This window comes from Eumetopias jubatus, unplaced genomic scaffold (assembly GCF_037043125.1).
Source record: "Eumetopias jubatus isolate StellerSeaLion01/CBP00866 unplaced genomic scaffold, mEumJub1_p1.0 scaffold_6, whole genome shotgun sequence".
In the NCBI taxonomy this organism is placed as follows: Eukaryota; Metazoa; Chordata; class Mammalia; order Carnivora; family Otariidae; genus Eumetopias; species Eumetopias jubatus.
In genome coordinates this window covers 14,896,910-14,918,075 of record NW_028274812.1, presented here as the reverse complement: position 1 = coordinate 14,918,075, position 21,166 = coordinate 14,896,910, and the positions used below count along the sequence as shown (strand labels likewise).

General features: G+C 39.6%; 1 protein-coding gene across 1 annotated transcript in view; it reads right to left on the bottom strand.

Moving 5' to 3' along the window:
- SYNE1 (spectrin repeat containing nuclear envelope protein 1) overlaps window positions 1–21,166 on the bottom strand; it is a 454,522-nt gene that overhangs the window by 193,288 nt on the left and 240,068 nt on the right. The window contains exons 58-69 of the mRNA XM_028103363.2: window positions 18,416–18,559; window positions 16,247–16,411; window positions 14,396–14,568; window positions 12,419–12,572; window positions 9,566–9,709; window positions 8,615–8,779; window positions 5,033–5,350; window positions 4,164–4,319; window positions 3,838–4,008; window positions 2,921–3,247; window positions 1,504–1,656; window positions 1,051–1,218 (exon numbers count right to left, since the gene is read on the bottom strand). Of these exons, the coding sequence (XP_027959164.1) occupies window positions 1,051–1,218; window positions 1,504–1,656; window positions 2,921–3,247; window positions 3,838–4,008; window positions 4,164–4,319; window positions 5,033–5,350; window positions 8,615–8,779; window positions 9,566–9,709; window positions 12,419–12,572; window positions 14,396–14,568; window positions 16,247–16,411; window positions 18,416–18,559 (2,238 nt within the window). The remainder of the gene's footprint in view (window positions 1–1,050; window positions 1,219–1,503; window positions 1,657–2,920; window positions 3,248–3,837; window positions 4,009–4,163; window positions 4,320–5,032; window positions 5,351–8,614; window positions 8,780–9,565; window positions 9,710–12,418; window positions 12,573–14,395; window positions 14,569–16,246; window positions 16,412–18,415; window positions 18,560–21,166) is intronic.

Genomic DNA, 21,166 nt, shown 5'->3' with positions numbered 1-21,166 from the left:
ACTAATGACAAGTGGCACATTCCAGCACAAGGTTTCCTGGGTGGATACATCAATACATTTAAGAGAAACTCTAGTGGTCCCTCAGCAGCCCAGAGTCCACCACTTTTTTGTGGTGGTGCTGGGTTAATTGTTATCATATATCCACCATATTGAAAAGAACCATTTGTCTTTGAGCTGTTATAGAACCACTACATCATGAGGTGACTGAGGGTATTTCCTCAGTGCCTAACAGAATATATTATATTTCTATTTTTATTCGTATTTGCTAAATAAAATTTCCTCCTACATTATAAGGAATCCTAAAGCCTAGAGAGGTTAACCGGCTTTCCTAAGACACACTAGATAGTCACCACATCATGACTACAATTTAGTTTCCCATTAAGGTCACCAAAATTGCTCCGTAAAATTGTGACCATATGACATCTGTCATCTGGCACATATAATTACTACAAATATATATTAATAAATATAAGAACACTGTGTATCAGTATCATACTTTGTGGCTTACAAAATGCTTTCATGTACATCATCGCTTGTGATGACCACAACAGCTGTGTGATGGGGGTGGTATCATTCTTACAGAACAGCGAAAGGAGGAGACTCAGAGAGGTTAAGTTCCCTGAGCTGGGAATGACAGAGTCTGGCTAGAATCCAGCCTTTCTGATTACTATTCCTGTACTCTATCTTTGGCTACACTCTTCTAAAATAAAGACAATCTCTTTCTCTGATAAATTACTTTATAAATATTAAATTCTGTAGGAAAAAAAAAAACTATTAGCTGGGAAAAATGCCACAATGTGTTCAGAAGTTGAAAGCCAGGATTGAACTGTTGTTGCTTCACAGAAATAGGGACATTCAACTGTTCTCAGCTTTCAGATGTTCTTGAGACTCAGACCTGATTCCTTAAGTATGGTCATTATGATCCAGAGATGGGCGCTCTCTCTCTCTCTCTCTCTCTCTCTCTCTCACACACACACACACACACACACACACACGGCATAGCTGCTAAAGCCACGCTGCATTCTTCAGCTCTTTAGCGATGAGGCGTACCTTGTGGTGGGCCAGTTGCTGGGTAATTGTCTCGAGACTGCTTGTCTCCATGAGGTCAGGCACCACCAATCTGCCTGACATCTGCAGCAGCCACTTTTCTACTTTTTGGAGGTCACTGTTATAATCTTCGTGATCTTTGACTTTTGCCTCGAGGCTGCAGACATGTTCCTGTGAAGCCAAGTGCCCATTAGAGATGAATTTCAAGCCACAAATATACTCAGAACTGCTTTATATTTTTAAAAACCCCATGCAACTCATAGGGTAGGTACAGTTACCTATTTCAAAAAATTACTAGGAACAGAAAAAGCATAATCATCATACCGTTTAAAATGACCATCTAAATAAAAGGAAAAAGACTGATTTACACCAGCCCTGGCAGATTAAAAAAAAAAAAGGCAAGACCGTTTTCTGGCAAATAAGCACATTTTTATTGAATTTCTGGTCTCTCCTTACCTTTCCTGCACCACAGAGGTCCTTGTAATCACTTTGAAGTTTATCTATTTCATCCTTTAAAGTGACGTCCTGCACGACCTCCAGGAGAGCCTCACCTTTCTCTCTCACTGATCTTACCGAGGGCTCATGGGACAGCACCATTTGTTGAAGTGACTTGAAATACAAAGAGGAAAAAAAAAAAAGAGCCAGCTAACTTACACGATCACGGTGAATATATACAGATGTCTGTGCCACGTGTGAGACGATCTACCTCAAATAAAGCTCTGATGCATATTTTATAAATCGATAAATGTAAAACATTAAAGAATAATTTTTATGGCTTATAAAGTTTTAAAATATAGAGTAAGAGTAACACATCAAATAGCCCCTCACATGTGGAGAAGGATGTATGGAAAAGAATTACCTTTGGCTAAATTTAACCTAGTTCATATTTCTGGCTTGCACCTCATTTCTTCCACTGGAGGATAAAAGAAAACTCAACACAAAAGGGAGTGAGATGTTATCATTTGATTTTGAGTTCATGAAGTTAACTGCAGCTTGAACTGGATGTGAAGTTAGAGAGACAGATTCCAGCTGCAACATTGCTGTGACAGGCTAAAAGTGCTATTTAAATATATTAAGAACGCAGTGGGGAGAGAAAAAAGGGAAAAGCAGTTGTGGTCTTATGTGGCACCTTCAAAGACATACTGTTACCCTTGGCAAACAAACAAACAAACAAAAACAAGGAAAGGAATAGACTATTGGCTAGAGGAGGAAAAAGCTTCCAACAGGAAAAGTTCCAAGGTAAGCCATCACACTGTAATTCTTAAAAAAATATTGCTAAACTTGGGTCAAATTTAGAAGACAAATTATTCCATATATAAGCCTCAACAAATTCTTTCATAGATTTAAGCAGGTGAAATATCTCTCTCTACATATCATATATAGCCATATCCGTATCACCATTTATTCTTTCAAAAATTAATTTCTAAGATGTTTAGCCACAGTTGGTTAATTAGAATTTATTTTCTTACAAATACGCTATCTCATTTTCAATTTACCATAGATCAGCTTATAGGCATTGGGTACAAAAAAAATGAAGGAAAGTCTGTATGAAAGAGATAAAATGTATAGGTGTGAGATCCTGATGCCAGGAAGACTTATCTGGAGTAGCCCTGTACCTGAATCAGACTGTCAGAATAGATCTCCATTTATTGATACAATCTTTGAATATCAGGCAAATATGATTCCTGAATGGAAAAATAAGTCTGATGTAGCATAACTAGATAAATCTATATCACTCACAGTGGAACGGACATGTTAAGGATATTTTCTAGCACCCATTAAGGGTGACACACACCAGGAATCACATTCCTCCCATTTGGTCCCTGTGTGCAGGACCTTCCCACTCATTTGTCAGTGAGTAACAACACACTACCTTATATTTAGATAATTGAGCTTTTTTCTCATATAATTCCATTTTGGGTTCTTCAGGAGTGTGTAGGATTTCTTGATATTCTGATATCCACTGAGTTAGTGCTTTGTATTTATCCGAGAACTCCTTTGCTAGAAGAAGGCCTTTCTCCAGAGTCATGTGCTCTTTTCGGACAATACTGGTCAGTTCCTTCAACTGCTCCACGTGCTCCTGGATCTCTTTCCTTAATGTCTCTGCCTCGCTGTCCTCCAAGTATTTGAGAGCCCTCTCTCCTTTCTCCCGGGCTGATTTCAGCAAACTATGGCCTTTCTCCATGTCTTTTAGCAAACTCTGAGGAAGAGAGTGAGCAGGAAGCAAATATAGAGTTAGTATTTCTCTCCTTTTAAAGAAAAGGCTTTCAAGTCGCCATTCTCAAGTTTCCCCTTAAGATACGTTTTTGAAGTTTTATGAAGAGGTGATCTGCCAGGAATCAGAATCTTCTTTTTTTTTTTACTTAATACAGGTTTTAACAAGTCCTGATCACTGTAACATTTCCAAATCAGAGACTTAAAATAAGAACGTGATGTTCTTCTCATCCTTAGTAGGACTCCTAAAGATCTGAGTAAAAACTCTTTTGTTAATATGTGGTCCCGTGAATTAGAGATAATTTTTTTCTCTTAATATTTAAGTGTCAAACTGGAATTCAGACACAAGCAATCAAGTCTAAGTCATTCAGATGACATGACATCACAAATAACTGAAAGTCAGCTTTTAGCCTTACAGAGATTATAACTCAATATTTGGAGTGAAGCGTGAGCCATGGACCATCACTCATCCCGGGGCAGGGAAGAACACTCTTGCTCCCAATGCCTGCATAGGGAATGGAGCAGCAGTGTGGAATGACAAAAGCTGGGAGACAAGTCCAATGTTTGCACACCTACCTCCAACATCTTCATTTTTTTCCCCATCATCACTTTATCTACCCTGTCAATTTTGGTGGCCACATTCTTGAAGTTTTTATGAGTAGAGTTGTACCAATCAGAATAGGAACTTAGGGATAATTCTGATTCCTCCAAACTCTGGATCTCTTCCTCCAGGAATTTTATTTGTTCCTTTAAAAGGAAAAACAGAATTGGACAGTAAATTACAGACCTATAGCAATGCCTTTCTTGCTAAATGTGTGTCTTCACCAGAAGTTAATGCAAGGGAGAACATTTTCGCTTGTGAAATTTGCTGGCCTGAAGCGAGCAGCTGGTGGCCCACTCACCAGCACTTGGAGAAGAAGGGCCTGGTATCTGGAAGTCAGCTGGGTGGCCTGGCAGCCCATTCGGCTGCTCACATGGTTCTCATCCAGCATCTCCTGCACTCTGGCTCCCACTTCCTCAACTTCATCTTTGTATGCGGTTACCTCTTCATGCCACTTCTGAAATGACATAAACGTGACAGAAACAGGATCAATCTTAGGCATTATTGCATTAGACAAATATATAATATCTTCTTAATAGGAAATTATTTTAGTGTATGTTCAGAATATACTTATTCAGAGATATAATTTTGAAAATATACCATATATAACCTTCATGAAAAATTGTATTACAACATGCTAAAAACTGGGCACTTCTTATTTGGGTACTTTTCTGTATATATTACACTACTGTATATATTACACTGCTTTCTCTCTCTTTCTCTCTCAAATAAATAAATAAAATCTTAAAAAAAAGAAATTCCAAAGGAAAAGCGTTATTTTGATCATGCCTACTAAATTTGCATAAAAGTTAGATAAAACTAATTATCAGGTATTATTTCAATGCACTACATTAGAGCAATTTCATATCAGAACCATAAACTTAAGTGATTTCAATACTATCATTCATGTATCTTTACAAAACAAGGTAATAGGGTATGGGAAGAAAATATAAAATATTTCATTAAATTATACCTTATTAAAGACTAATGTAAGATTCTATTCAATAATTGCTGTCAAAGAATATTCTACATAGTAATTCTTTGTTGCAAACAGAAAGAGATTTTGCAAAATTTAAATCTTGGACGAAAAGTTACTAAATATTTTAATGAAACAAACTATGTGAGGTCACTGCTGCTTTAACAAAGATGAAGAATTTACAGGAGTTGTACCTTCATCTGATGTAATTGTATCTGCTTGGTTGCCCGGCTAGACTGACGTCCTGTTTTGACACTCACTTTGTTCTCCAGTGTTTTGAGCCACTCATCTACTTGCTGATACTTTTGTTCCATGAGTCTCAGTTTGTTGACTACATTATTGAACTGAGTTCTGGTCTCAGATAATCTCTGCTGGTAAGCCTGCCAGTCCTGCCGGAGGGACTCTAAAGCCCGGTCCTCGGTCTGGGGGATGCCCGATGGTATCACTTCCTCTCTGGTGTGTAGCACCGAATTCAACAGGGCCTGCCCCTCTGCGCAGTGCACCTGTAGCTCCTGCAGGGGAGAAGGGAAAGAAAGGTATGGCTGTCACACCTCATTCATATTTTACACCTGCGCAAGTTATCATATCTCACCTAAGTCAACTGTGCCAGCTTGAACTTCACATTAGAAAACAATTATTTTATTCTGTCTTACACAAAAAAACAGGTATCTAACCCTGAACATTGTTTTCCTGAGTCAGGGGAAAGACTCATAAATATTTCCAGTAAAATAATCATAATGCACACATACACAAACGTACACACACATATACCCCATCTTAGAAACAGTTTCTGAAATTTGACTTGTCAGCTTACAGGCAAAAACACTTGTGAATAAAGGGTTTTGTTTTTTTTTAAAGAATAACCTAGGCTTGTCATGACTCAAACTACTCAGAGAGTCCTAGGCTTCTTGTTTTGACATTGAATGGCATCAGTCCTATACCTGAGGCTCAGAAAGGAACCATGGACCCTTGTTTTTGCTAAGAGGGATCCTTTGCCAAAGCTGTTCTAGGGGATGTGATGGTCAAGAAAAATTGGCCCTGGAGAGCACAGGGCATACAAATCTGGGAGGCTGATCATCACACCTGCCCACTAGGGCTCCCAGGTGCAAATACCTTTTCTTCCACCAAAGCATAAGTCCCAAAGATTTACCCTGTGAATGTGATATGAATCAAGTCTTGAAGAACAGAAACTATTTTTATAAAAAGGAAAACTGTTACATCCTTAAGGATGTTGGCAAAACAATATTATATACTTGTTTTTCCAATGTTTAAAGAATCCACAGTGTTACTTGATCTGATCACCTAAAGTTGAAAGGAACCAAGTCAAGTCTCACCAAGAATGTTAAAAATACTGACATATTTAGTTAAAATATGGTATCATTTTTAAAAAATCTTCAATATCACTTCAAGCCATTTGAAATTGCTGATATCTGACAATTTCTTTAATCTACAAAAATAGCGATCTCTTATGGTTCAAACTAATGGATACGTTTTTCCTCAGCTATGATGTCACTCCAAGAATGCTGTAATGTGAATGTTTTGTAAATGGGAAAGAACAAGATATATGGTAAAATATGAATCAAAATGTCCACAAACAGAAATTTTATTCCAAAATTCTTAGTCTTTTTAAAGTTAAGTACAATATTAATACAATATTTTCTCTTAATTCAGGGTTGGCAAACTTTTTTTATAAAAAACACAACAGTAAACATTTTAGGCTTTGAGGGCCATACAATCTCTGCTGCAACTATTTAACTCTGTCATTGCAGCACAGAAGTACCCAGAGATGATATATAAGTGAATGGGTATGGCTGTGATTCAATGAAACTTTATTGAAAATCTAGGCATCGTGGCCATAGGCTGTAGCTTACTGGTCCTCGCTCTGATTTATTAATTTTCCCAATTATCACTCTTTCCATATTTTATAACAGTTTTCTCTATTATATGAGTCATCACTGTATTAGGTAAATTCTTATATATCACATGGTTCAACTATTTATTCTGAAGGAAAAATATGGCTCAATATTTTAAAAATCTATATGTTCTATGACCCAGATTAGGCCTTCAGTTTACACAAAATAATTTGTGAACATACTCCACACAGCTGGCCGATCCCCATACCACTATGCGTACTATAGGACCTTAGGAGGCCAAAGAAGCTCTGCTGGGCAGTTGCAATATCACAATTCCCTACCACCTTTTCCACCACGAGCATCTTCCTTCCTTTTTAAGATTTGTGGTGACTCAAAATAAGACAATGTAAGAACTAAGGCATGGCGAAATGAGAGGTGGGTATCAGTTTGGGCCACACTGCTACTGACTGAAGGGAAACATTTTCTTCTGACCAGAACAAGAGAAACATCTGCTGGCGACAAGTAACTTTTTGGCCCGGCTCCCACACAGAAGGCAAGAGAGCTGGTATCTGCTTGCCAAGAGTTTGAAGTGAAGTGCTGAGAGGGGTTATTTAGCAAAAACAAAGCCAACTCTAGTAAAATAAATTACAACTGCTGCATGTGGCAGACTGGAGTACCTATTATTTTGAAATAGAATGGATTAGATCCTTACATAAGCTAATGAATTGGGACCCTTTTAATTTCTACTTCATATATATTTCATGAATGGAGCATCATTTAAGTTAGATTTTTCTCCCATCTCATTTAATCCTTCCTCATGACAACTCTGTGTAGGAACTGAATGACAGAGGTTCTCTCTTGCCCAAAGTCTTCCAGTGTCAGGTCCCATCAAGCATTAGAGTCCAAACTTCCTCATCCCAAACTTGTACTCTTGCCATTATACATTCCCCAATACACACATTTCTGAAATAGCCAGAAATTTTATATGCTGGTTATAACCATTCCAGTCCTTGTTTTTTCTGCTTTGTGCAAGCTCTAGGTACATCCTGCCCAATCTCAAACCAATCCTAATCAGGGCTGATACTCTGTCAGTAGCTTCCAATGCACAGCTGGTGACGTGGAGTTGTCTCATTGGCCTTTCTCCGTTCTCTTCTGTGTGTGCCTGGTGGTCTCTTCTAAGGACACCTCCTAACCCCTCCCTATCTCTCTAGGTAAGATTGAGGGGCTCTCTTTGATGTTCCCATAAGATCTGTCCAACTAGTGTATTCCTTATCACATTATTCAAAATGATCTGCCTAGAGATCTGCATTTCTTACTAAATGGCAAGTTCCTTGAAGGCAGAAATAATATTTTAATTATCTTTATGTGCAGTAGCTAGACAAGTGTCTGAACAACATGAGGTTTTCCATAAATGCTGAATAAGTAAATGAGTGAACGGCTGAGGACCACTACCCACTAGGTCTGTCATCTTGCCCTGCGCACCGGCACTTTTTCTAGTCCCTCTAATTCCTTCCTCAGCAGTGTGGGAGCTTTTGGTTGAAATTAGATGGTGTCATCAGTTTGACTTTGAGGAATGTCATGTTCTATTGATTCCTGCTGCTAAGTTCCACTTCCAATTCATCCTTTAGGGAAAAACAGGCAGGTGGGCCAGTCAAAACCATAAATGAGACCATTAGCCATTGCTGTCAGAGGCCACCTTAGTAGCTGAACAAATTCCTGAAGTTCCAGTCCTGCTCTATCTAAATTGCCCACCAAAGATCTCAACTAGCATGCACAACTGAGATGCCAGAACGTTGTGAATCAGGATCTCCTTTAATAACTATAAGCTCTTCATATGATTCAAGATCACATTAACTTCCCATTGCTTAAAATTATAATTGCATGTTCAGAATGAAAATTCCTTTAAGATGAAGTAGACTTTACCTGAAGATCCCGCAATGTTGTCTCATGAGTGTGAGCATCACCTTCAAGAACTGAATGTTGGTCAAGCTTTTCTTGTTCTTGCCCCAGCCAAACTTCAAATGCCTTTAGGTCTCTCTGATACTCTTGGTGCAGGCGAACTAGTTTTTCAGACTTGGTTACTGCTTCCTATTATCAGCATTTAAGATGATTAAGACAGGAAAACATTACTACACAGTGTTGATGTATATAAGAACTTACTTTTGGAATTTTAGGAAAACATGATTATTAAATCACTGGAGTATGATTTCCTAGAAGAATAAAGCTTTAAGATTTAGGTAAAAAATATAAAAACATAATATCAGGATGAAAAGAGGCCTTGAAGATTATTTTGTTGAATTAACTACCTGATCTCTGAATTCCTTATGAAATGTAACATGGATATGCCAAAATATGAATTAACTTTACTTGTCATAAGAACACACTTTTGCTAATGAAGAAAACTGAAATTCTTATATTGTGCTGTAAGTGAGGACTGGCACTCACTGTGGATTTAATTTTCCATGTACTTTGTCTAATAAAGTAGGACATGCTTGAAAGTTATTTTTAGTTTCTTTGTGAGGCCTAAATGAAGAATGATAAATATTATTTGTGATTATTTTCTGCTTTAGAAAATTCTCATTACCAGACATATTAAAACATTTATGAACTTTCTTTATGAAGTTGTCCAATTTTTTTTCTTAAATTGGTTTATTTCTGGGAATTTTTATGCAGAATTATTTTCCTTCAGTAACTTTCATGTACTAACAGTATTTGAAGGTTTTTGTTTGGGTTTGCCACTGTTTAAAGTATTAAAATTCATTTGTTCTTCTGTGCTTTCACAAATCATCATTCCTGCAAATAAATGAGTCTAAATAAGCATGGGTTTAGCCCCTCCTATTTCAGTGAGTCTTCAGGGAACATGGTTAGCCATACCTTGGCCCTCTCTTTGATTGCTCTGTATCGTTCCTGAAGATCCTGGAATTCTAACTGGGTGACATAGTGTTCTGTCATGCCAGCCCCTTTGAGTTCAATGGTCTCCAGCAAACTGCTGTAACTCAGCACTTCTTCACTTAGTAACTAGAGAACATTTAAAAGAAAATAAAGGAGTTACCACGTATACCATCTTATCAGTAATACTGCTAAAATTAACATATTTTAACTGTGTAGTTGACAAGTGACCTTAGATTATCTGTCTATAGATAAGTTGATCAATAGACCCATCTATCTATCTATCTATCTATCTATCTATCTATCTATCTATCCATGTGTGTGTGTGTGTGTGTGTGTGTGTTTGATAGCTGGCTCAGAACTTTGTCTGAGATTCCGATTCAAAATAACTTTGATATTGCAAACTTAATTTGTCCAAAAATGGGCTCCCAATCTCTACTCCACTCCCATTCCTCCCCAGCCCCCACCAAACCCCAAATCCCCTTCTCCTTCAGTCTTTTTTCAAGGAGTAAATGCCACCACGTGCCACCCAGATGGCCATCTTAGGACACTAGAAGTCACCCTTTCTCCCTGCTCTCTGTCATTCCAGCCACAATGAAATCCTGCGTCCTGACACTTGTCCTCATGCGTGCTGCAAACTCCCTAGCCCATGCTGCTACTGTCTCTTACTGGACTTCCGCTATATCCTGCCAGGCAGATCCCCTGCCACCAATTCTTGCTCTGTTCCTTTTCCCCACTCCACACAGCAGCCTGAGTGAGAAAAGATTTTAAAACTGTAAATGGAATCCTGTCACTCCACGGCTCAAAGCATCGGCTGTCTTCCCTGGGCTGTCAGGATCGAGGGGAAATCCTCAGGCTAGGCCACATGGCGATGCGTGGCCAGGGTCCTGCTCCTCTGCCAGCTCACCTGTTTATTCTCTATTCCAGCAACACGTGGCCTTTCTCTCAGTTCCCTTCTTGAGCCAGACTCTCTCCCTCCTCAGGGCCTGAGGACATGCTGATTATTCCATTTGGACTGCTCTTTTCTCACCTCCTCCCCAGACTAATTACTCTGCACAACATTCCTTTTGGCATGGTCTACAAGTCTGCTGTTTCAGAGAGGACTTTTCTTTCCCTCCCTCAACCCCAAGCAGTCTGCAATAGCTCTGTGCACATTACTCTTTCACAGCCTTCTTTCTTGATTGCACTTATCCCCAGTTATAATTATTTATTTATTCAGGCACTCAGAAAAGTATTTGTGTCTCCACCAGAATACAGCTCTTCTCTGTTTTATTTACCTAGAATTGAGCACAATGCCTGCACATAGCAAGATCTTAGTATTTATTGAATAGATGAATAATTTAATTAATTAGGCAATAAATCATTATCAAATATTACCAGGTAGATAATTATGATTATATTAATTTTCAGATGCATAAATGAGACCCTAAAATGTTAAGTAACTTGGCATAGGTCCCATAAGGCAATTTAGTAATTCAAATAACTTTTATTCAGCATTTGCTCTGTGTCAGACAGAGAGCTAAATGGTGGGATATTAAAAAAAAAATTAAGTACCTTTATCTACTAAGGGAGAGAGAGATGTGAGCATATACTCTACGTAATCAATAAAGAGATATGAACAACAGAGAACAGAAGAACTAAGTAAGCTTAGTGTAGTGGTGGTATCGTAACAAAAAGACTTCTGTCAATTCAGAAAGGTGAGTGCAAGGTTTCTGGCTGCAGAGGCAGAGTTAGATCATTACTGTAGAGGCAGGAAATCTCTGTTCCGTCTGAAGCGGCATTTTCAGGAAGTAGTGAGAAATCCAGTAAGGCTGAAGCATGGGTGGAAGGACAATGGGAGAGTGAAGGAAATGAGGGTGACAAAGGAGACTGTGAAAATTCTTACAAACTAGATGAGGAAGACGGGTTGGATACCACAGACAAGGGGACAATGAGGCCCTGAAGCAGGAAAGTGAGACATTCACCTTTATATGAAGATAACAGTAGATGCAGACAAGAGACAAAATGAACAGGTAGGAGTCTGTTGCAAATTAGGAAAAGAAGGATGGATTATGGTCAGGAGGCATTTCTGAGATAAAATCAGCTGGACCTAATGCCTAATTCGAAGTGGGGAATGAGAAAGAAGGAACTGGAGATAATGAAGTTCCTAATTTAGGATATTCAGCATGGGGTGACACAAATGGACTGAGATTGGATTATCAGAATTTGAAGGAATTGGGGGTAGAAGTAATAAGTACTGCTTAGGATGTGGTAAGGTTGAAGTAGAACAGGTCATCCAGTAAATATGCCCCCAGGAGTAAGGATATAAATCAAAGGTCTCCAAAATTGTATGTTTGATTACTACTATGAACAAAAGGATTCAAGAACATATCCTCAATATCTATCATCTATCTATCAACTTATTTAAAAACACATATGTATCATCTATCTATCTATCAACTTATTTAAAAACACATATGTAGCACTATACTAATATAAGCATGAAAATGTACAATAAAGTACAAAAGATGTGATAAAAAGAAAGCATTTTTACCTCCTAATGAGGAGTAGGCTAAAGATAATAAAAGATATTTCAAGTTGCCAAATTTTAAATGTATCATAGAACATGTATCATAGAACATCTATGAAGTTTTCCTGGAAAAGGAGATTTTCACTCACTAATAAAATCGTCATAAACAAAAGTCTGGTTTAAGGAGCCACTAGAAATTATAGTAAAAGCCCAAAATACAGTCTACCTATGTGTACGGCCCTGGCGCACAGGTAGTCATATTTTCACTAACTTAGGCATTCTGAAGAAGCCTGCCAGAGGACAAACGGAATCTGACATCCAGCTCCCACCTTGGCTTTTCCCAGGGCTGTTGTTTTCTCCCGCAGTTCTGCGTACTGCCTTTCAGATTCATTTAGGCTGCCTTCCACGCTGTCCATCCAACTGGAAAACTGTCGAACATCATCCTGATAACTCGTCCACTTAGAAAGAGCTCCTTCGAGTTGACTGAAAGGTATGAGAAAGGGCAATAATCTACATCACGGAGAAGCCATATAAGTCCAATCTGTCCAATCTCTCTTATGCGTCTGCTCTGTCCACTCCGCCAGCAGGGAGCCCACAGATCGGACAGGGGCCGGGTGGGGGGTGGGCCAGGATGGCCAGGGCTCATCAAATCTGAGTCTGGGTCCCTGGCAAGCATAACCCCGGGGAGCAAGGGATGGTGAAGTCCAGGATGACAGGTGGAATAGCGGGACTGGACATAAAACTTAGAATCAATTAAGCAGGTCACCCAAGACCCCAGGAGGAGGCTTGAGGGTGAAACTGGGAGAGATCCACTGTGTGAGGTTTTTTAAGCCAAGACCCTCTGGAGGAAGAGAATCAACACTTAACTCCACCAAGTTGAGCAGGACATCCAGAGGAGAGCAAAAAGGAATTAATAAAAGAAGGAAGGAAGAACCACGCAAGAACAAGCACAGTAACTAACTTGCAGGAGATTTGAAAATCACAACGGAAAAATAGGGTAATGTTTTCTGAACTGGTCTAACCCTCTACTTCTCTTCCAGATAAATTAAGCATTCCTTCTCTCAATATGAATGTTATGTTTTGACTCCATTAATCATGTGTGCCTAATTTCACTACCATACTTTGGGCTGTTTTGCAGCAGAGACTCTGTGCTCCACCCTTATTCACCCTCCAACCATTCCACTGCAGCACCCTGCCAACTGCCAGCCCCATGCCTCCTGGCCTGAGGGCATTCTCTGGTCCCTGGTGCCCGCTCAGCTTGAGCGCAATGTAGGCGAGAAGTGCCAGGGATTGCTGCCCTCCCTGGGAGCAGCCCTCCACTGCCCTCCTGACTCATGGGAGTTTGTTGACAAACATTCTAGTTCTCCAGTCCTCGGTGGGTAACTCTGAGACACGTGTTCTTTGCTGGCTCCCAGCACTGCCTGGCCAGATTAAGTTCCAGCTGTCTGCTGTGGTAACCTGCTTGAGAACATTCCCTTGATCAGCTGCCCTTCCTTCCTCATCTCTCTCCCCCAGTCCCTACTGGTGTTTTCCTGGGGTTACCTCCCAAGTAAACTACTTGGTTTAAACAATATATCTTTATGTGATGAAACCTTTATTTATCTTTTGAATTTTTAAGCAATGCACACTAACAAAAAGAAACATGTAATTATATTAAAACAAAGGCATGGTATGGCAGGCCAACCTAAATGCAAGATTGTACCTTTAATTTTATTTTGTTCTAATTTAAAAAAAAGAAGAGGAAGGAAAGAAGGAAGGAAGGAAGGAAAGAAGAAGGAAGGAAGGAAGGAAGGAAGGAAGGAAGGAGGGAGGGAGGGAAGGAAGGAAGGAAGGAAGGAAGGAAGGAAGGAAGGAAGGAAGGAAGGAAGGAAGGAAGGAAAGAAATCTCCTGCAAGTTAGTTACTGTGCTTGTTCTTGCTTGGTTCTTCCTTCCTTCTTTTATTAATTCCTTTTTGCTCTCCCCTGGATGTCCTGCTCAACTTGGTGGAGTTAAGTGTTGATTCTCTTCCTCCAGAGGGTCTTGGCTTAAAAAGCCTCACACAGTGGATCTCTCCCAGTTTTGCCCTCAAGCCTCCCCCGGGGTCTCGGGTGACCTGCTTATTGATTCTAAGTTTTATGTCCAGTGCCGCTATTCCAGAAGGAAGGAAAGAAGGAGAGGAGCAGAGGATAGAAAGAGAGGAGAGGAGAGGAGAGGAAAGGAAAGGAAAAGAAAGAAGGGACGAAAACTCCAGGAACAGTCTGTTACCATGCTGTTATAAAGATCTTTTGGTAATGGCTTGGCAGGAGTTGGCTTTAGTTTCACTAACCTTTTACAGCGAATTGCTGCAGACAAAAGGGAAGCCCACATATCCTTCACACTCTGCAGCTGCTGCTGGATAGCAGGAATGCCTTCCGGAGAGGTATTCTGCAGAACAGACTCCCCTCTGGTCACTATCATTTTCATCTGGATCTCTTTTTCCTGTTTCACTGATAATAGAGCCTATAAGAGCAAATACAGAAGTCCCTTGTCATTTGCATGTTTAGCATTTCTGACTTTAAATGTTTCAGAGCTCCTGAAGATGGTAGGATGATAGACGACTGCACTGAGCCATGAATCTCTCAGGCTGACCGCATGGCAGGTAACCAATCCCCAGTCACCTGCTGGTCTCCAAGTGGCCTTGGCTTCTTATGTCTTAATTCTTCTCTGAATAATCCCTTCTTTCCACTGAAATTTTATTTGACTGGTTTTCTTTTTGTTTTGTTTTGTTTTTTTGTCTGCTCGTTTTTTTTTTTTTTTATTAGTTTCAGGGGTAGAATTTAGTGACTCATCAGTTGCATACAACACCCAGTGCTCAACACAGCAACTGGTTTTCGATAAGAGAAAAATTGAGTGGGCGCTTGGGTGGCTCAGTTGGTTAAGCAACTGCCTTCGGCTCAGGTCATGATCCTGGAGTCCCAGGATCGAGTCCCACATCGGGCTCCCTGCTCAGCGGGGGGTCTGCTTCTCCCTCTGACCCTCTTCCCTCTCATGCTCTCTGTCTCTCATTCTCTCTCTCAAATAAATAAATAAAATCTTTAAAAAAAAGAGAAAAATTGAGTACAATAGAATTCATGGTTTTTCAAAGGCCACAGGATAAAGAGCTTTATAATGTCAAGGTCTCTAGCACAACAAGCCTAAAGAAATAGATCAACTGATACTATGTATTAATCTATACATTTCAACGTCTTCACAGGCAACTCTTCTTTTTCTATGTAAGAAGGAAGTTTGAATTCAAAGTTATAAAACTGGCATTACCACTTAAAGGCAAAGTTTCATCGTCCTCCCTAATCCGGACGCTGCCAACTTCTACAGATCCAGTGTCAGCCTCGCATTGCCATCACTTTGTGCTGCGGCAAGAAGGAACTGCTAGCAATTTCTCCCACATGGTGCTCTTTTGTTTTCTTTGGCTTTTGCTTCCACTGGTACCATTCTCAAATCTCAGTTTGGGTATGAAGCTGTCTGAGAAAGCTCTTCTGAGTCCCGACCAAGTCCCTCCCACACGACCCACTCTTCCTTCTGTGTGTCTGCAGCACCACAAGCACACCCCTCTCTGCTATCACTCTCTTCTCTGTGTCAGCCTCCAACCTCAGACAATGAAATCCTGGAGGACAACGACCACATTTTATTCATTTCTGAATCCTTGAAATCAAGACAGAGGGCCAATCTCTTATAAGACACCCAGCATATGACTGTCAGGAGAATGACTGCAGAATAGTTGTTTTATCACAAACGTGAAACAGAACTAATATGCTGGGATGGGAGAAGAACTGACTGAAGAATACAGGCAGACAAGTGAGTTTGACCAAGATGGGAAATGTCTTGCTCTAAAAAAGTTTCATCAACATATTTTCTAAGAATAAATGTGTCTATGATGTAATTTGAAACTCACCTCTTAACTATATCAAGCAAATAACCATATTTGGTTGTAATTTTAGCTTAATTTTTGTAAATTATTTATGAGTGGACATGTCTGGAGTCAAATGATTCAGGGATGCTCTGCAAACAGGGTCATACCCACAGAGTGGTCTTGGAGTTGTTGTGGAAAGAGTGTAACATAATCACACCAGACAGACAGACTTGAGAATTTTGAGAAAAACAAATTCTGTAAATTAGAGACATTTCTCTATAAAATGCACACCTCAAGCTTGAGCATCCTGCTGTCTAGCACACTTTTGTCGGATGTTGGGTGGCAGTAGGAGTCCAGCATGTGAACCGCATCGGTCAGCCAGTCTTGGAGCTCTTTAATCCCAAGGGAGAACTGATTGTGTTCTGCAACAATTCTATCCAATCTTGACACTTTCTCCTGGAAATGACAGAAATAGTTTTCCAGCTGTCCATGCCACTCTACAGCCTACAGATGCTCAAATTGTAAAGCTAACCATTGGTTTCAAATAACACCAATCAGGCATAGGTTCCTGTGCTGTACAAATACGATGCAAGTCTGTATTGATCAGAGATGTGGGAAGTATCTTTGGAAAACTGGGTCCAAAGCAGAACAATTACAATGATAATTTACTGCTCCCCACCTTAGCCACTACTCTTTTTTATGACAACTGTGATATTCTTTTGGAATCAGCAAAACTTCTTCCTAATGCCTTATGTGGGAGATGAATCAGAGTAGTTTCTACCTTTCCCATACCACACTGGGCTCAACTGATACCATGACCATATGACCTACCTTGTAGCCAGTTCTAAAACACAACTATCTGAGGTTTTGTAATCGCCCTAAATTCCAAAAATTGGGACCATAGATATGACTTATTTATTAAAGGTTATATTCGACACAGTGAAGATTTTATGACTTTACAGCTCTTAAAAGCATTCAAAATTCTACTGATTTTTGACATCTAAATAAATAAAAAGGAATAGAAAGATGTCCTTAATTCTTTCTAATTTCAGATATATGCCAGATTTTCTAAAGACAAAAAAGAAGTAACTTATTTATAGACAAAAAATGGGTATAAAAATAGACTATTTACTGCAAGACCTATACCAGTATGACTGTCTCAATGATGCTTTATTGAGGACCCAAATTAGCAGACCAGAAGTAAGTTCACACTAAAATAGGTGACGCCATATTACAGCAGGTTCCCTACATTCTAAGATCTGAAATGCTGAAGAGAAATACAGGGAACAAATGTCCAAGCCACATAAAGCTCAAGGTAGACCTGCCCCACGAAGTTCAAGATGAGCCTGCATTATACCTGCTGAATGTGCTGAATTAGGTCATAGGGATATACCATTTACTTTTTTCTAAGTTGTTGGAAAAGATATCTAATCAGTTATATGAATCATTGCTGATTTTGAGCTCTACTCTAGAATCCAAAATGAAACTCTCAATCAACACATCCTTGACAACTATGATTTAAAAAATTATCCCAAACTCATTATATTCAATCCACTGAAATTTAAACTGCTTTGAATTCACGTTTTTCTAAAATCACTTATCTGAGATTGTTTCGACCCCAAACTCTGAATTTTGCCTTATGTTTACACTTTGAGTCTTCGAGATAAAAGCACTGGGGAACATACCATTTCAGTATTGAAGAGAATATTTTGTGCAATAATAGAGATGGGAAGTCTCTTCCGTCTTTGAAACCTCCCTTAGTTTCTTTTCAGACAACCATGCTAAGGTGACACAGCACATACGCGTGACTTAGACTGCAAGGCCGGGAAGGACACTTACACACCTTATTTCTGACCCCACACACACCCTCGCACAACCCTACTGAGACTCCAGATCTGTGGCCTCAGTACCACACACACACACACACACACACACACACACACACACACACACACAGCACATGGCGGGCGTTACCTTCGTTAAATTGCTTAGAGCTAGATACTGAGAAGACAGCTGCGATACTCTGTGCATAAAGCTCTTGCTGGCAGCCTGTCCTTCCCACAGCTGCTGAGCTTTCTCTCTTAGCCTGTTGAGCTGAGGCTCGTAGCAGTTTATTTCCTCAAGGACAGACTGAAAAGCACAAGCGAGTTACTATTAAGAGGCTGGGGAAAAGCACATCGCAGACGAAGCTTTGGCCCAAAGAACGTGGAAATAAACATGGCGAGCGGTGGGTGTGCCCTGAAGGCTTTGTTATTTCCGGGTTACACACAGTTTAGACTACAGGACAGAAACAGATCGCACCTCAAAGGAAAGCCAGAAAACATAAAATCTGTCAGAAATCGGGAAGGGGTAGGCTCCATCTCCCAGACGCCATAACCTAGCTCCAGGGTCCGCCTGAATGCAAGGTGGTGCAGAGGATGGGGGTAAAGACATGGCTAGAAGGGCAGAGGGTCTCATTACCTGGAGCTTTTGCTGTTCCCTCCTCTTTGCAGGAAGATCATACAGGCGATTGCTGCTTTCCTGCACCAACTTCTCAGTTTTACTCAGCCAGTCCTGGACAGGCTCAGCACTTACTTCAAAGTCCTTCATTTGGATCTTTAGATTCTATGAGGTTTTAGATCATGTTAGGATAAAAAAAAAAATTGTAATAGCAAGTCCAACGTCCTTCACTTGGCATTGAAAGCCCACTACAGTCTGGTCCCCTTGCCCTTCTCCCCTCTTTCCTTGTTCCCAGTGTATAGAACATTCTATATTTCACCCTAGCACCTGTGTAATTTTTGAACATCCTTTCAGAGCTTTTAATCTCAAGTTTTTCAAAAAGGAGTTTTTGCCTCGTTATCCAGCCCACACCAGAATTCACACCCACTTCTCAACTTCCGTCACATTTGTTGTTTATACCAGTCACTATGTACTTTATCACAGACTGGGTTGGATTGTGAGTTTTTATCTCATGCAGGCATTCCTGGTCTCCACAACTAGCTTACAAGCTCTGTGAGGGGAGGGCCTGGGATACACCATTGGTACCTTGGAGAAATATAAATAAATATTAACAAACGTTTTGTCAATATGGCTTATATGCTTATTATGTATTTAATAAGCAACTTGTTTATTCTAATTTATAAAGATACCAAAAAATAATACCTAATAGTGTTCTGTGTTTATTACATAAGAAGCTGTGACTACTTTCATAGATACTTTGTAGGTATTAATAGCTGTAAAATGTATTTGATAACGTTTTATATGGTACCATTTAACTTCAGCAAAGGTGTCTATATCCACTCTTACTTACAAAAATGCTAGACTGAAGTGAATTTGAAATTTATGTTACCATGTGAACATACTAAAGGCTTTTAAACTTAAATTCAAACTTAAATTTAAATCAGAGCTTTAGGTAGTACTGTCAAAGAGATAATCCATAAAGGTTAGCTGAAAAATCTAAGTGGCAAGGGCTGCAGGAGCCTGTGGGAGAGCGGCTCAGGGTTCCATCGGTATCTGATCCGGACTGTCTACAATGTGGGAGAGTCACACCTGCCATGGTCCCCTCTTAGGGACACAGGTAGCTGTAGAAATGCTTTGGAAAACTAAAGCGCTTCACAAACTTAGCTTCTCCTTCTTCCCCATGCCCCTCATTGAATTAGCTACCAAATCGTGCTGTGTTTTACCTTAGGGATAAATTCTCTCCATTATCATTTCCTTAATCCAGGCCTTCATCTCTCTCATCTGGACCATTATGAGAAGCTTTCTCTAGTCTCGCAGCTTCCCCATTCTTGCCTACACTGTGGTCAGAGTTGACACTCCAGTAAGTTTATCTCCAGCTTGAATACCAGTAGGTTCCTGACTCAGTCTTTTTCAACTAGGGTTTTGAAAGAGAATTAAGCCCTAGTGTCCTAAAACATCCATTCTACATAATGAATTAACCTCTCTCCTGTGCATCTAAAATGGTATGGATTATGTTACATCCTTGGGAAAATTGAGAACATAAATGCTGTTCAGGGGTTCAGATTAAAAAAAAAAAAACCTCGATAAGAGTCAAGATCAAATGGCTTAGTACACCAGACATTTCCTATCTTGCCCTAATCTTCATTTCCAATCTCATCTTTGTTGTTCCTCCCACAAAACCCCACGTGGATGTCAAACTTCTCAAAGTCCCCCACTGTTGACACTCACAACACTCTGGCCCTGCACATCCAGTTCCTTCTGCCTGAAATGCAGGTCAGCCTTGGCAAATTCAAAGAATGTTTAGCCTTCAAATTTCAGTTAAAATGTCACCTTTCTGGTAATTTTCCTTGATTTCTCCAAATGGAGTTATTGCATCGTTCTTTGAGTGACTACCATAACCTGGATGTATCTGTATTATATTGCAATCATTTCTTTATATACTTATTTCCCTCTCTACAAAGTAAACTCCCCGAGGAAAGGGAAGAGACTAAACCTTTTGTATTCCTAACATAGTGGCTGGCACATATTGTTTTCTATTTTATTTCTAATAGAAATGAAGGAAGGAGGGAAGGTAGGAAGGGAGGGAGGGAGGGAGAAAAAAGGAAAGGAAGATAAAGAAGGCAGAAAGCAGATTATTCCCCACCTATCCATTTACTCCTGGACATCTCTTGGACTAGGTAATCATGCAATCAATGCTAGATGTACTACCTTCAACAATAAATGCTTCAGAGCTCAGGCAACATTATACTAATGATTTCTGTAAGGTTGTGAGTAAATTTCTAGGCACTGCACAATGGTTATCACTCTCTATTAAATGGAAGATGCCTGTCTTGAAAGAATAGCCACCGTTACAGAGAAGAATTACAACAGTCTTGGTGTAGGGAAGAACTGAGGGAACACACATTTTCTCTTTCCAGATATTAATTCTCTATTATTATGCTTTTCCATCTTGCATTAATTATGATCATAATCAAATAAATGATCTATTCTGCCAGGAAGTGTTGGTTGAAAGGGAAATAATTGCTCTCCATGCCACTAAATTTTCCTCCAAGAGAAGAGTTGATACACAAAACAGGTGATCTCACAAGAAAAAAACAAAACAAAACAGTTGCATCATGGCAGTAATTATGATTATAATAAATTCAACTTATGTTGTTTCTGGATAAAAGAAATTTGCATAACCATTGGCTCTTTGCATACTTAACTCCTAAAAACCTACTGCTTGATAACTGCATTAGTTATAATATACCTTATCATCCATAGCATTTTGAA